The sequence below is a fragment of the Mesoplodon mirus genome (assembly GCF_964341445.2).
Source record: "Mesoplodon mirus genome assembly, chromosome: 4".
NCBI classification, from domain to species: domain Eukaryota; kingdom Metazoa; phylum Chordata; class Mammalia; order Artiodactyla; family Ziphiidae; genus Mesoplodon; species Mesoplodon mirus.
In genome coordinates, this window is record NC_138979.1 from 104,710,642 (window position 1) to 104,725,976 (window position 15,335).

At 37.9% G+C, this 15,335-nt stretch overlaps 1 protein-coding gene across 4 annotated transcripts in view; it reads right to left on the reverse strand.

The window, feature by feature from the left end:
* KNL1 (kinetochore scaffold 1) overlaps positions 1 to 15,335 on the reverse strand; it is a 65,598-nt gene that overhangs the window by 25,973 nt on the left and 24,290 nt on the right. For all 4 annotated transcript variants that reach the window (XM_082619157.1, XM_082619156.1, XM_082619158.1 and 1 more), the window contains 3 exons: positions 15,194 to 15,231; positions 8,829 to 8,881; positions 2,904 to 7,994 (listed from right to left, as the gene is read on the reverse strand). In XM_082619157.1, the coding sequence (XP_082475283.1) occupies positions 2,904 to 7,994; positions 8,829 to 8,881; positions 15,194 to 15,231 (5,182 nt within the window). The remainder of the gene's footprint in view (positions 1 to 2,903; positions 7,995 to 8,828; positions 8,882 to 15,193; positions 15,232 to 15,335) is intronic.

Here is a 15,335-nt window from a genome sequence, read left to right on the forward strand (position 1 = left end):
TATATATATATATATAGAAATAACTTTGTGCATTATACTATATAAGCAAATGTTTCCCAGAGGTATCTAGGTTACAGCCATATCCTATGAGCTACCAAATGTTGACCTATCCAATTTTTCAACTACTAGTCACCACGGTCAGGGCTACCACACTGCAGAAAACCAGAAGAGAATACTGGCTGTACACAATGGCTCTGTCTAGAGTACAGAGAAGGCATTTATTTCCAGGCTTTAGTACTTCCTTCCCCAGGTGACCAAGACTCCTTTGGCTGAAGTCAAATAAGTCAAATGGTCCTGCTTTTACCATTTTAACTATTTGACTTTACAGCCTTAAATGCCATTTTCATCTACCTACTTGCTTATGTTTTTTAAAAAAATAAATTTATTTATTTTATTTATTGACTTTTGGCTGAGTTGGGTCTTCATTGCTGTGCGCGGGCTTTCTCTAGTTGCGGTGAGTGGGGGCTACTCTTCGTCGTGGTGTGCAGGCTTCTCACTGCAGTGGCTTCTCTCGTCGCGGAGCATGGGCTCTAGGCATGCAGCCTTCAGTAGTTGCAGCATGCAGGCTCACTAGTTGTGGCACATGGGCTTAGCTGCTCCGTGGCATGTGGGATCTTCCCAGACAAGGGATTGAACCCGCATCCCCTGCATTGGCAGGAGGATTCTCAACCACTGCACCACCAGGGAAGCCGTGCTTATGTTTTTAAGGGCAATATATTCCTTGTCTAAGTGCTAGGATGTGACCTCTATGAGTACAGATTTTTGTCCATAAATTCCCACTGAAGCATTCCCAGGACTTAAACAGTACCTAGGACATAGCAGATACCCAATAAATATTTATTAAACAAAATAATACTAATTTTCATAGAATCTATTCAGTTATACATTTTATATTACTGTTACAACTTTCTCAAAGCTTCATAGATGAACAATTTCCTCAGGACCTCACCTTAAAGAACCACTGAAATCATCTTCTAAGCTTACTTACATATTTCTTAACAGAGATTAAACTTTGTTTCTATGAACTTATGATACTTTCTTTTTTTTTAAAATAAATTTATTTGTTTTTTTATTTTTGGCTGTGTTGGTTCTTTGCTGTGCACGGGCTTTCTCTAGTTGCGGCGAGCTGGGGCTACTCTTCATTGTGGTGCGCGGGCCTCTCATTGTCGTGGCTTCTCTTGTTGCGGAGCATGGGCTCTAGGCACGCGGGCTTCAGTAGCTGTGGCACACGGGCTCTAGAGTGCAGGCTCAGTAGTTGTGGCACACGGGCTTAGCTGCTCTGTGGCATATGGGATCTTCCTGGGCCAGGGATTGAACCTGTGTCTCCTGCATTGGCAGGCGGATTCTTAACCACTGCACCACCAGGGAAGCCCCCTATGAACCTATGAACCTATGAACCTATGAACCTATGAACCTATGATACTTTCTAATCTTTATTTCTCCACCTGTAAAACTCAGTTTCAGTGACAAGTTATCCAAATCAGTGTTCCCTCAACTTTTAAAATCTATGCCTTTTTTTTAAGGTTTTTAAAATAACACTTATTTCTTAAAAGTTAACACGTGCAAAACAGGAGACCAAAAGACACAAGAAGAAAAAACAAAGTCATCCACAATCACAAGCAGTTTACCGTTTGATGTGTCATCCTACGTCTTGTTTGTGTACCTACAAAACTTAGCATCCATTTTTATGTAATTAAGATCATACAGTTACATATCATGCTTTTTCACACATCGTGAATATTTACCATTTCAAAGTCCCAAAGCTATGAGTATTCTGATAACCAAGAATACATTAAACCAATTCAATCTGGAAGGAAAAAATGTAATCCTGCCCTTCTTGGCAACAAAAATTTCATAAAAGACAAAAATGGCAACAGGCCTCTAGATAAAGATATTGGCAGAGTTATGATTAAAATACTACATTCCCTTAATGTTCAATTAAAAATGAGATATAATGCAATAGAGTATGTAAAGTATAATGCTTCTAAGAGGATTTATTGTCTGATCTAGACTATTAAAGTATTAGCAAGGAGGTATGTTTCCATTGAATTACTTAACGTATTCCTATAGTATAGCCAAGAGATACACACACACATCAATGGTTATCATCAACATTTAAATATGAACACATCCACATTTAGCCCTATCTTTATACTTCCTTCTGCCCCTCTGCTGCCAACCTAATGAACAAGTGCTGACTTACATTTCTCAGCTGAGGGTTTAACAATTCTATGTCCAAGATGTTGCTTTTTTATCAATTATAACAAAGATATTTACAAATTGGTTAATTCACTAGCTCTACTTTTTATCATACATTGTCACTTCAGGACATCTAAAAAGCCTGGATGTTGCAAAATAAAGAAACTTCTATGACTTTTTAAATAAACACAAAATCTCACTTACTTCACTTTGAGATACTGGGCTTGATCTAGGCATTCTCCCATCCTTGAAAGAAATGGACTTTCAGCTTCTATATATCCTCATTAGCCAAGAAAATTCAGTCCAGCTTTTCTTTAAGCAGTTTGCATAATAAAAAAGCTTTTTACCCTCCAAATATTTTCACACTGAAGATGACTTGTCAAACTACATATGCCCTGGCTAGAGATTCTAATATGCAAAGCCAAAATGACAAATCACTAGAAGTGACAGAATATTTAGAATTAATTACACAATTTTGATATTAATTTTTGTACTACTTTCTATTTCATTTTTTGTGACCATTTGTCACTTCAAATTGTGTTTAAGTCTAACTGCTAGTCAATTAATTTCTTAAGATTCTACATAGGAATATTTCTCCAGGCCTATAATTGGAAATAATCAATTCCTGGTTACCCGAGACTAAAATTAAAATTCAAGAATACTCATAAAAAAATCAACATTTCTTAATTCAAGACAGAGCTCACCTCCTGATCTTGTGCGGTATCACTAAACCTAATTTCACTTTTTCTGATTTTTTTCTCATCCTGAATATCATCTTCTTCTTCTTGTACCCAGGTTCTTTTTTGGCTATTGCAGGTTTCTTCCAGTTTATTTTCAGATGGTGAAATCTCTTTTTGGTATGTCTCAGTCAAAGCCTTTTCCTCAGTATCTATGCTAATAGAGTCTGAGGAATTAATCTCACCCGGATATATAGGAAGATTTTCCTCATTTATATATTGAGATGGACTTAAGTTCAGTTTAGCTGCAACAAATCCAGTGTCTGAATGTTTACTGGAGACTGGCTGAGTTTCTAAGTTATTTAAATCAGTTGTGTCTCCTGGAATCGGCTTCAGTTCATCAATACCAGTGACACTACAATTTCTCTTGTTTGGCAATCTGGGCAAAAATATTCCCAAAGGACATCTCCTCACTTTATCTTTTATAGTCGTCATTAATGGTACAGAGATGGTTTCCGCTCCATTATGAGAAATTTTATTTTCTTCATCCCTATCCTCTTTAACACTGCTGGACACTATGTTAACATTATGTATTTCTGTAGCTTGCACTATACTCATATTACTGTGTGCCTTATTTACTAATTCAAGTAATTGTTCTGGAGAAGGTGGTATATGAACTGGTTGGAAATCTAAAAATTCTTCAGTTTTTTCATTCAAATTATTCAGATGTGGTTTGATACTACTAAAAGTTGCATTAGATGCAATTACAGGATCTGATGCCTCTCTAGGATCGATATGAGTTTGAATAACTTGCTTAGTCAAGTCTGAGGTACTGTGGAAATCTATAGCTGTATTACATTTAGCTGTTTGAATATTATTCTTTAGTTCTTTTTTACAGGCCATAGTAAACTGTTTCTCATTATTGAGCATTGTGGAATCGTTTTCACATATGGGTTCAGAGGAATTTCCTCTAACAATATTTAAATTCTTATTTCCCACTTTAGACAATATTGTTTCATCTTTACTGACAATACTCTGTCCTTGTTGAGGTAATGGATGTTGCTGGGCTGACAGATGATGCTGAGGAGCAATACAAACATCATCAACAAAGGTCTTCTTTAAACTATGATCTGCATTATCAACAAAGGCCTCCATTTGATCCTTTGGAAGCTTACAAGATACTCGCTTTGAGTTAAGTTTAGTCATCTCCCCCAAATCTTCACCATATACTAAAGTTTCATTAGCTAATAGATTTGGGGGCTCCTTAATCAGATCTTGATCTTTGAGTACTGTTAGGACACAATCTAACTGTCCTTGGGTACTGGTTTGAACAACTTTTTCCTTCTCTAACAAAGAACAAGGAGCAGAAAGAGGCAGTCCCTCAGATTTCAAATAATATTCACTAGCTAAATTGTTTGCATAAGGAAGATCATTTTGAACTGGGCAATGACTGGCTTTTACATCATCTTTATCACATAAGGGCATGCCATTCTCCTCCAAATTATCAAAAAAGGAAACATTAGGTAAACAGGAATAATCATCACTGGATCCACAAAGAGCAGCTGCAGAACTGCCTGTAAAACCCACATTTCTTCTATCTGTACTATTTAAGTGACAGCTTTCAGTTTTGGCTTTTTCCAGTACATAGGCCTGGACTACAACTTTCATGACCTCTTCATCCACGGCAGTGCTATGGAACTTGATTTCTGTCTCATCTTGACCCCCAGACAATGTATTAGTAGGAACAAAGGGTATCACATGATGCTTTTGCTCAGTGTGAAGAACAATTTTGTTTTCTACAGCCAGTGCTTGTTCTTTAGTGATTTCTTGAACAGAGCTATGGTCCCTAGGAAAAGAAACACCCAAGGTTTTTCCTTTTGCTATTCCAAATTTAGGGTACTCTTGAAGTATTTTCTCCATGGCTTGACAATCAATGAAAACGGTGTGGGACTTAGTAACTTCCAGATCACTGTGCTTATCTACAAACATAACAGTTTTGTCCATAGGCCCAGTGGTTCTTTTATCTGGTGAGAGAGGTTTACATTCTAAGGCAGTTGTATGACTTCTGGTAATCTCCATATCATTCTGCCCACATGTATAGAAAACAGTATTAGAAGTTCCTTCCAAAGGCACCCAATGGGAGTCCTCTCTATCTTCCAGGACACCTTTGTTATTTATTTTCACTGTATGACTCTGGATGACATCCATACCATTTCTGTCATTCTTTGAAAATGCAATGGTCTTGTCATTTTTGAGTCTAAGGCTCTTCCTTCTCTGACTTTTGCCTGATAGAGATTCATTCAGAAATCCAGGCTTTTGTACATCTTTGTCATTTTTCCAAATGGTTGATTTAGACACTTCCATGTTATCATCAGCTATAAATGCTTCAGCTTTCTCTAAAGGATCTCTATTAGACCATTCCCCCGGTAATGTTAGCTGGCTGACTTTTGCTACTGAATGATCACTTGCACCATTGTCCGGAAAGAAAACACCCTCCTTAGCAGGATTAGGTGTCACTTTTGATTTTTCTAGGCTTTTTCTTTTGGATAGTTCAAAGTTAGGGCTGTCTGGAAGCACAGTTTTTTCCTTTGCTTGGTAGTCAATGAAAACAGTATGGGACTTTGTCATCTCTAGTTCATCGTGATTATCTATAAACATTAGAGTTTTGTCCACAGGCCTAGCAGTTATTTTATCTGGTGAGATAGTTTTACATTCTATAGCAGTTGTGTGACTTCTGGTGACCTCCATGTCATCCTGCCCACATGTATACAAAACAGTTTTAGAAGTTCCTGCCAAAGGCACCAAATGGGAATCATGTTCATCTAGTAAAGGTCTATGATTTATTTCCACTGTGTAACTCTTGGTGATATCCATATCATTCTCATCTCCCTCTGAAAATACAACAGTCTTATCAATTTTTAGTCTGCCAAGACTTTTCCTTTCACAAATTTTGACATCTTGCTTTTCATTCAGAATTCCAGTTTTGTCCTTCAACACACCCATGATATCATTAGAAATAAATACTCCAGTTTTTTCTATCGGACTTTCATTACATTTTTCAACTTTTATGGCTTTCTGTCTGTTTACTGTTGTTAGCTGGTTGTTAGTGTTTTCTAAATTAGTCTTACCTAGTTCTAGTACTTCAGAAGGACCAAATCCAATGACAACAGTGTGACTCTTGTTTAGGTCCATATTTTGCTCCTTCTCTGAACAAATAATTATCTTGTCATGAAAACAGTCAGGCGTGGGACTGCCTAAACTTTTCCTTAGTGGCTCAGGCAGTTTAGAATTCTGGTCTGGTACAGATTTCACTGTTTGACTGTTAACAGCAGTATTATGATTTCTCATGGCAGACTGTCCTTCTGATGAAAACAATGGCTTTGTAGTAGGAAACAAAGATTGCTCACAAGAAACTGTATTTCTATTATTTCTCAGTGGTACTTGTTTATCAAGATCTCCACCAGAGTATACTATATTATGGCTTGTTGCTATGTTCTGGTTAATATCAGGTGACTGAGGAGAATCTTTATCAAGATAGGGTGAAATATTCAAAACTTGATCTTTTCCTTTGTCCCATGTGTCAGTTGGGATGTTTTTAGATATTATGTTTGGTTGTCGGGGTGGTTCAATATGACCTTTGGTCATTTCTTCCCATTCATCTGAAGGGCTTATGCTGTGAGAATGAGATTTACTGGTATTCTCAGATGCCAGACTGTAAGATACAAGAGGAAACTGACTTCCTACATTAGCTATGTGACTTTTAGTCAAATCCATATTTTCATCTGTGAAGATTTCAGTCCTTTTGTCGGTCAATGAAATAAATAAAGGATTTTCCAGGCTCTGCTGTAATCTTTCCTTAGATACATGAGGAACTGAGCTATAATTTATATTCATTTCCCCATCCTCTGACACGATTATGTGATTTTGGATCATCATTTCTTTTTCAGATACTGGTGCAGCTGCTATCTGTACATTTGTCTGAACTTGTTTAAAAATTTGATTATCTATTGCAACTGTGTGACTCTTGGTAATGTCCATGCTTTCTTCTCCCAAATAAATCGTATTCTCTCTGAGAAGAGAGATGGCATCTGGATTGGGATACATTTTAGAATAACTCCTGTCATGCTTTAGCAAATTCTTCTCCTCTCTCATACTTGAGAAACACTTGGTCAGTTCCATGGCATCATTACAACTAGAATAGAAAAATGTCTTATAATCTCGAATAGCTGGACTGGAACGTTTAGATTCTGGGATCATGGCCAATGTTCTGACGTCCTGGTTGGAAGTCTGTGTGACTGTCTGAATTTCTGTCCCTGTAATATGACTGCTGGTAATATGTATGTCACCTTCAGGATTTAAGGAAGGGTCTTGAAAAGCATCGTTCGGTTTATCCTTAAAGACTGTCTTCTGTCCTAGTGCTTTAGCTCCACAACCTGTTGAAACATCCATCATGACATTCTGAGTTTGATTTTCTATTTCAGACAGATTATCTGCTGAAGGTAACTTCTGTATAGTGTGGTTAATTGTCAGGTCCATAAAGTCATTGCCATAAATTGTATTATCATCACCTTTAAATTCCCTTAAGCTGGGCTCACTGGATGTGGGAACCAAAGTCTGAATATTGGCTGTATGACATTGGGTAAAATTCATCCCATCGTCTTGTTCTCTAAAGAGTCTAGTCATATTACTGCTATTTACATCTACACTAAGAGATACATGCATTTGATGCATAGAAGAGGCCCTCTTTGATTCTTTGTAATGAATAGGCATCTCAGAATTTTCTTTATCAGGTCCTGTAAAAGGAGAAGCATTCGATTTTCCTGTTTTCAATCTTTTTACGAAGTCATTGAAATTTATTTTCTTTTCTGAAGAAGTGTTTTGATCCCTGGAAAAATTTAATTCTTTCTTCATTCTTGCATCCTCAATGTGGAGCTTTAAGTTAGCCAGAAATGATGTGGTATCTATCTTGGTGGATTTTTCACTTTTGGTACAATCTAAAAGGCCTTTGGTAATCATCACAGTATGACTTGCTGTCAGGTCCATCTGGTTTTCATCTGAAAAGATGACTGTCTGGTCATTTGCACGTTTCCTTTCACGGTTGTATTCTGTAATTGAAATCTACAAAGAAAGCAAAATATAAGAGACCAAATCAAATGCAAACTTCTAAAAAGGTATTTTATAACATGTACTATATAGAAAGAGTATTATATAAACAATCCTAGATGATGGTTGCATGTTACATTGGTTTGTTTGAATCAATGGTGTGGTGTGCAGCATGTAATTTGTTATTTAAATTTTTTTCTGAAGTCTGTGAATACTTTTAGTGTTTCTGAACAAATTAAAAGTTAAGGTTAATTACTCATCCACTAGACTGACTAAAAAATGAAAAGACTGACAATACCAAATGTAACTATAATGTAAATTCGAATTGTTATATTAGATAGGTCATTCTCATTCTAAGTAAAAAAGACTTGGAAGGAATAAGTGCATGATGGCTAATTTATAGTACACTCTATACTCTTGGGTGGTTGAGTTGTCCTTGAATGCAGTGGTTTTACTTGTAAGGACATGGTCTAACTCTTTATTGCTCAAAGTATGGTCTGTGGACCAGTGCATTAGTATCACCTAGGAGACTGTTAGAAGTATAGAATTTCAGGACCTACCACAGATCTGCTGGATAAGAATCTATATTTTAATAAAATCCTGAGATGATTCATATGCCCATTAAAGTTGAGAAGTCCTTATATAATTAACATATTTCCCTATTATTTAAACTGGCAGTGATTTAACTATACTTAGTTAACTGGAAAGGTACATAGTTTTTCCAGTCTATGTTGGTCCATTTTGGTAAGTAATCCCTAAATCACGTCACTAACATGAAATTTTTTGTGTTTTAAAAGTTTTAACTATCAAAGAAGATTAAAATATGAAGGCACTTGCATGAACTCATACCTCTCTCTGGGGCATCTGGGTCTGAATGGGAGCACAAAGCAATGTATTCATCCCTATTAAGTAAAAAGAAAAACTATAGTCAATGACAAAAATATATATGACCAAGAGCCTGACTTCCCTTTTCTTAGGAATTTCATCAGCTACAAGTATTTATTAAAGTTTCTTCAGTTACTAAGTCCTTCCTAAATTTCACTGAGACTTTTAAATTTTCCCATTTTAGAGACAGAGAGTTCAGTGATTACTGCATTCTCTGTGTGATTAAAATATTTTTCGAATGTGGTAGAGGTTTTTAAAAGGTGGGATTCTAAAAGTGGTAAGTGTGGACTACTTTTTTCCTCCTTCACTTCTCCATTTTTATTTCCTGGATAGTAGAAGTTACATAGTAAAGAGTACCAACTGATAAGACCAAAATGTTAATAGAATAGATGAACTTATTTGCAAAGCAGACAGACATAGACATAGAGAACAAATGTATGGATACCAAGGGGGGAAGGAAGGGTGGGATGGATTCGGAGATGGGGATTGACATACAAACACTACTATGTATAAAACAGATAACTAATGAGAATAGACTGTATAGCACAGGGAACTCTACTCAATGCTCTGTGGTGACTTAAATGGGAAGGAAATCCAAGGAAGAGGGGATATATACATACGTGTGGCTGATTCACTTTGCTGTACAGCAGAAACTAAGACAACATTGTAAAACAACTATACTCCAATTAAAAAAAAAAAAGACCAAGATGTCAGGGTAAGATTCTGAAGCATCTTTTATTCTATGTTAAGGAATCTAAATGTTTCCAGGATGAGGCGTGCATTTTATAAAAATAATTCAAGAGAAGGAGAAGAAAGATTCAAGAGAAGATAAACCAATGAGGAAGCTACTCTAAAAGTTCAGATACAACATGTTGAGAGTTTGTGTTAGGGCAAGAGACAATAAGAATGGAAATAAGGGATTAGACTCAAGACATTCTAGAACTAGAGATTGGTTCAAGATGGTGGAGTAGAAGAATGTGCACTCACTCCCTCTTGCAAGCACCAGAATCACAACTAACTGCTGAACAATCATTGACAGGAAGACAGTGGAATTCACCAAAAAAGATACCCCACATCCAAAAACAAAGGAGAAGCCATAATGTGATAGTAGGAGGGCTGCAATCACAATAAAATCAAATCCCATAACTTCTGGGTGGGTGACACACAAACTGGAGAACACTTAAACCACAGAAATTCACCCACTGGAGTGAAGGTTCTGAGCCCCATGTCAAGCTTCCCAACCTGGGGCTCTGGCAAACGGGAAGAGGAATTCCTAGAGAATCAGACTTTGAAGGCTAGCGGGATTTGATTGCAGGACTTTGACAGGACTGGGGGAAACAGAGACTCCACTCTTGGAGGACACACACAAAGTAGTATAGCATCGGGACCCAGGGGAAGGAGCAGTGACCCCATAGGAGACTGAACCAGACCTACCTGCTAGTGTCGGAGGGTCTCCTGCAGAGGCAGGGGGTGGCTGTGGCTCACCATGAGGACAAGGACACTGGCAGCAGAAGTTCTGGGAAGTACTCCTTGGCATGATGCCTCCCAGAGTCCACCATTAGCTCCACCAAAGAGCCGGGTAGGCTCCAGTGTTGGGTTGCTTCAGGCCAAACAACTAACAGGGAGGGAACCCAGCCCCACCCATCAGCAGACAAGCAAATTAAAGTTTTACTGGGCTCTGCCCACCAGAGCAACACCCAGCTCTACCCACCACCAGTCCCTCCCATCAGGAAACTTCCACAAGCCTTTTAGATAGCCTCATCCACCAGAGGGCAGACAGCAGAAGCAAGAAGAACTACAATCCTGCAGCCTGTGGAACAAAAACCACATTTACAGAAAGACAGACAAGATGAAAAGGCAGAGGGCTATGTACCAGATGAAAGAGCACGATAAAACCCCAGAAAAACAACTAAATGAAGTGGAGATAGGCAACCTTCCAGAAAAAGAATTCAGAACAGTGATAGTGAAGATGATCCAGGACCTCGGGAAAAGAATGGAGGCAAAGATCGAGAAGATGCAGGAAATGTTTAACAAAGATTTAGAAGAATTAAAGAACAAACAGAGATGAACAATACAATAACTGAAATGAAAAATACACTAGAAGGAATCAATAGCAGAATAACTGAGGCAGGGGCCTCCCTGGTGGCGCAGTGGTTGAGAGTCCGCCTGCCGATGCAGGGGATACGGGTTCGTGCCCCGGTCTGGGAGGATCCCATATGCCGCGGAGCGGCTGGGCCCGTGAGCCATGGCCGCTGGGCCTGCGCATCCGGAGCCTGTGCTCCGCAACGGGGGAGGCCACAACAGTGAGAGGCCCGCATACCGCAAAAAAAAAAAAAAAAAAAAAAAAAAAAAAAAAAAAAAAAGAATAACTGAGGCAGAAGAACGGATAAGTGACCTGGAAGACAGAATGGTGGAATTCACTGCTGCGGAACAGACTAAAGAAAAAAGAATGAAAAGAAATGAAGACAGCCGAAGAGACCACTGGGACAACATTAAACGCAACAACATTCACATTATAGGGGTCCCAGAAGGAGAAGAAGGAGAGAAAGGACCAGAGAAAATATTTGAAGAGATTATAGTCGAAAACTTCCCTAACATGGGAAAGGAAAGAGCCACCCAAGACCAGGAAGCGCAGCAAGTCCCATCTAGGATAAACCTAAGGAGAAACATGCTGAGACACATAGTAACCAAATTGGCAAAAATTAAAGAAAAAGAAAAATTACTGAAAGCAGCAAGGGAAAAACAACAAATAACATACAAGGGAACTCCCATAAGATTAACAGCTGATTTCTCAGAAGAAACTCTACAAACCAGAAGGGAGTGGCATGGTATATTTAAAGTGATGAAAGGGAAGAACCTACAACCAAGATTACTCTACCCGGCAAGGATCTCATTCAGATTCGATGGAGAAATCAAAAGTTTTACAGACAAGCAAAAGCTAAGAGAATTCAGCACCACCAAACCAGCACTACAGCAAATGCTAAAGGAACTTCTCTAAGTGGGAAACACAAGAGAAGAAAAGGACCTGCAAAAACAAACCCATAACAATTAAGAAAATGGTAACAGGAACATACACATTGATAATTACCTTAAACGTGAATGGATTAAATGCTCCAACCAAAAACCACAGGCTTGCTGAATGGATACAAAAACAACACCCATATATATGCTGTCTACAAGAGACCCACTTCAGACCTAGGGACACATACAGACTGCAAGTGAGGGGATGGAAAAAGATATTCCATGCAAATGGAAATCAAAAGAAAGCTGGAGTAGAAATACTCATATCAGATAAAATAGACTTTAAAATAAAGAATGTTACAAGAGACAAGGAAGGACACTACATAATGATCAAGGGATCAATCCAAGAAAAAGATATAACAATTATAAATATATATGCACCCAACATAGGAGCACCTCAATACATAAGGCAACTGCTAACAGCTATAAATGAGGAAATCAACAGTAACACAATAATAGTGGGAGACTTTAACACCTCACTTATACCAATGGACAGATCATCCAAAATGAAAATTAATAAGGAAACACAAGCTTTAAATGACACAACAGACCAGATAGATTTAATTGATATTTTTAGGACATTCCATCCAAAAACAGCAGATTACACTTTCTTCTCAAGTGCACATGGAACATTCTCCAGGATAGGTCACAAATCAAGTCTCAGTAAATTTAAGAAAATTGAAATCCTATCAAGCATCTTTTCTGACCACAACGCTATGAGATTAGAAATTGATTACAGGGGAAAAAAACGTAAAAAACATAAACACACGAAGGCTAAACAATATGTTACTAAATAACCAAGAGATCACTGAAGAAATCAAAGAGGAAATCAAAAAATACCTAGAGATAAATGACAATGAAAACATGATGATCCAAAACCTATGGGATGCAGCAAAAGCTGTTCTAAGAGGGAAGTTTATAGCAATACAAGCCCACCTCAAGAAGATATGGTACATATATACAATGGAATATTACTCAGCCATAAAAAGGAATGAAATTGGGTCATTTGTAGAGACGTGGATGGATCTAGAGACTGTCATACAGAGTGAAATAAGTCAGAAAGAGAAAAACAAATATCGTATATTAACGCATCTATGTGGAACCTATAAAAATGGTACAGATGCACCGGTTTGCAGGGCAGAAATAGAGACACAGATGTAGAGAACAAACGTATGGACACCAAGGAGGGAAAGTGGTGGTGGGGGGGGTGGTGGTGTGATAAATTGGGAGATTGGGATTGACATATATACACTAATATGTATAAAATGGATGACTAATAAGAACCTGCTGTATAAAAAAATAAATAAAAAGAATAGAAGTTGCAAAAAAAAAAAAAAGAAAAAAAAGATATTCTAGAACTGAAATATAAAGGTTCAGGTAACAAACTGGATGTTGGAAATAAGGAAGGGACTGAAGATGCTATAATGAAACAGGAAATACATTTTAAAATTCTTAAGTTTAAAGGTAAATATTTAGAATATTTCAGAGAGTTTATGGTAACCTCGACTGAATATGATGAAGTAATTATGGGCTTTTTATTAAAGGCTTATTTACATATCCAGCTTCCATTCTTGTCATTTACTTAACAAATATTGTTTCAGAACCTATTATGTGCCCCAGAACTCAACCATATACTAAAGCACAAAGAACAAGACAAAATTTCTGGACTCAAGAGTTCCTAGTTTAATAAAAGAGCCAAAAGTAAATACCTAAAATACAGCATGATAAATTCTACAATAGGGACTTTCCTGGTGGCACAGTGGTTAAGAATCCGCCTGCCAATGCAGGGGACAGGGGTTTGAGCCCTGGTCCGGGAAGATCCCACAGGCCCTGGAGCAACTAAGCCCATGTGCCACAACTACTGAGCCTGCACTCTAGAGCCTGTGAGTCACAACTACTGAGCCCACGCGCCCTAGAGCCCGTGCTCCACAACAAGAGAAGCCACCGCAATAAGAAGCCTGTGCACCACAACGAAGAGTAGCCCCCACTCGCGGCAACTAGAGAAAGCCTGTGCGCAGCAACAAAGGCCCAACACAGCCAAATATAAAAATAAATAAATAAATTTATATTAAAAAAAATCTACAATAGACTAAGAAATAAAAGGGGTGTTGTAAGAGCACAAAACAGAGTGACTAACTCCTTGGTTTTGTCAGCGAAGGCTCGATTTAAGCCAGTATTACTTAACGTATGTTGCCAGATGGTGAACTGGTTATTATTAATTCATTCATTCATTTTGAGATAAGGAGCTTGCAGCTGATGTAAAATTCCTTTCATCAGTAGAGCTTTGCTAAAACAAATATGCCGCTAACTAAACAGTAGCTTACTGCCATAGTTGGTTTACATTCTATTGCAAGTTCCTTTTCTGTCAAGGACTATAACAGTTTGTGGACTGGCTACTTTGAAAGCACTAAAGTTAAGCTAAGTGAAAAGCTAAGTTAAGTGAAAGATGAGAAGACTGTTAGACAAACTGTATTAGGAAGATCACTTTAGGCAGAGGAAATAGCATTTACAAATGGATACAGGCAGGAAGAAAGTCCACATGGGAAAATGCAAGTAGTTATTCATGGGCTAGAGCACAGGATGCCTATAAAGGGCTGGAGATAAAGTTGGAGAAAAAAACAAGCCAAATTATAAAAGGTTTTCCAAGTTTATGCTAAAGAGTGTGGGTTTTATCCTGTAAGGAAAACAGTGTCACTGAACAATTGTAACCTGGGAGATAATATGATAAGATTTAGAAATATGTAGAATGGACTAGAAGGATAAGAAACTAAATACAATAGCTCAAGAAAGAACAGTGAGGACTTGAATTCAAATACGGGCAGAAGGAACAGAGAATAACTAACAGATGGGCCAGATATTTTGGAGACAGAATTGAAAGAGAATAGGGCCTGGGGAATTCCCTGGTGGTCCAGTGGTTAGGACTCCTCGCTACCACTGCAGGGGGCCCAGGTTCGATCCCTGGTCTGGGAACTAGGATCCCGCAAGCCGCAGAGCCAGAAAAAAAGAAAAAAAAAAAAATCAAAGAGAATAGGGCCAAATGGATATGGGGAAAGGAGGAAAAGGTAAAACATGACTCAATTCCTGACTTGAGTGAATGACAGTGAGTGGGAGTTCAAGACAGAGAACAAGAGGAACAGCAGGTTTGAGAGAAATATTAGTAAGTTTGTGAAATTTTAAACTAACGATTTTGTGTAAAGATGAACACTTTCTCTACATTTTTTGTTCATGGTTCTCTTACATATTTCTGTTCAAGGAATCTAGATAAAGAGAAAAACATATGATAAGAAAAGTACTATGATCATACTCACCAGTTATCTCACAGTAGTTATCTTCTGGATTCTTATTCCTAAAAATTATAAAGTAATTTAAAAATCTATACTCTGGACAATTACCAAGAATCACAACAGTTGAAAGAGTAGGGTAGGCAATAGGTTTTCGCATGGTGACTGG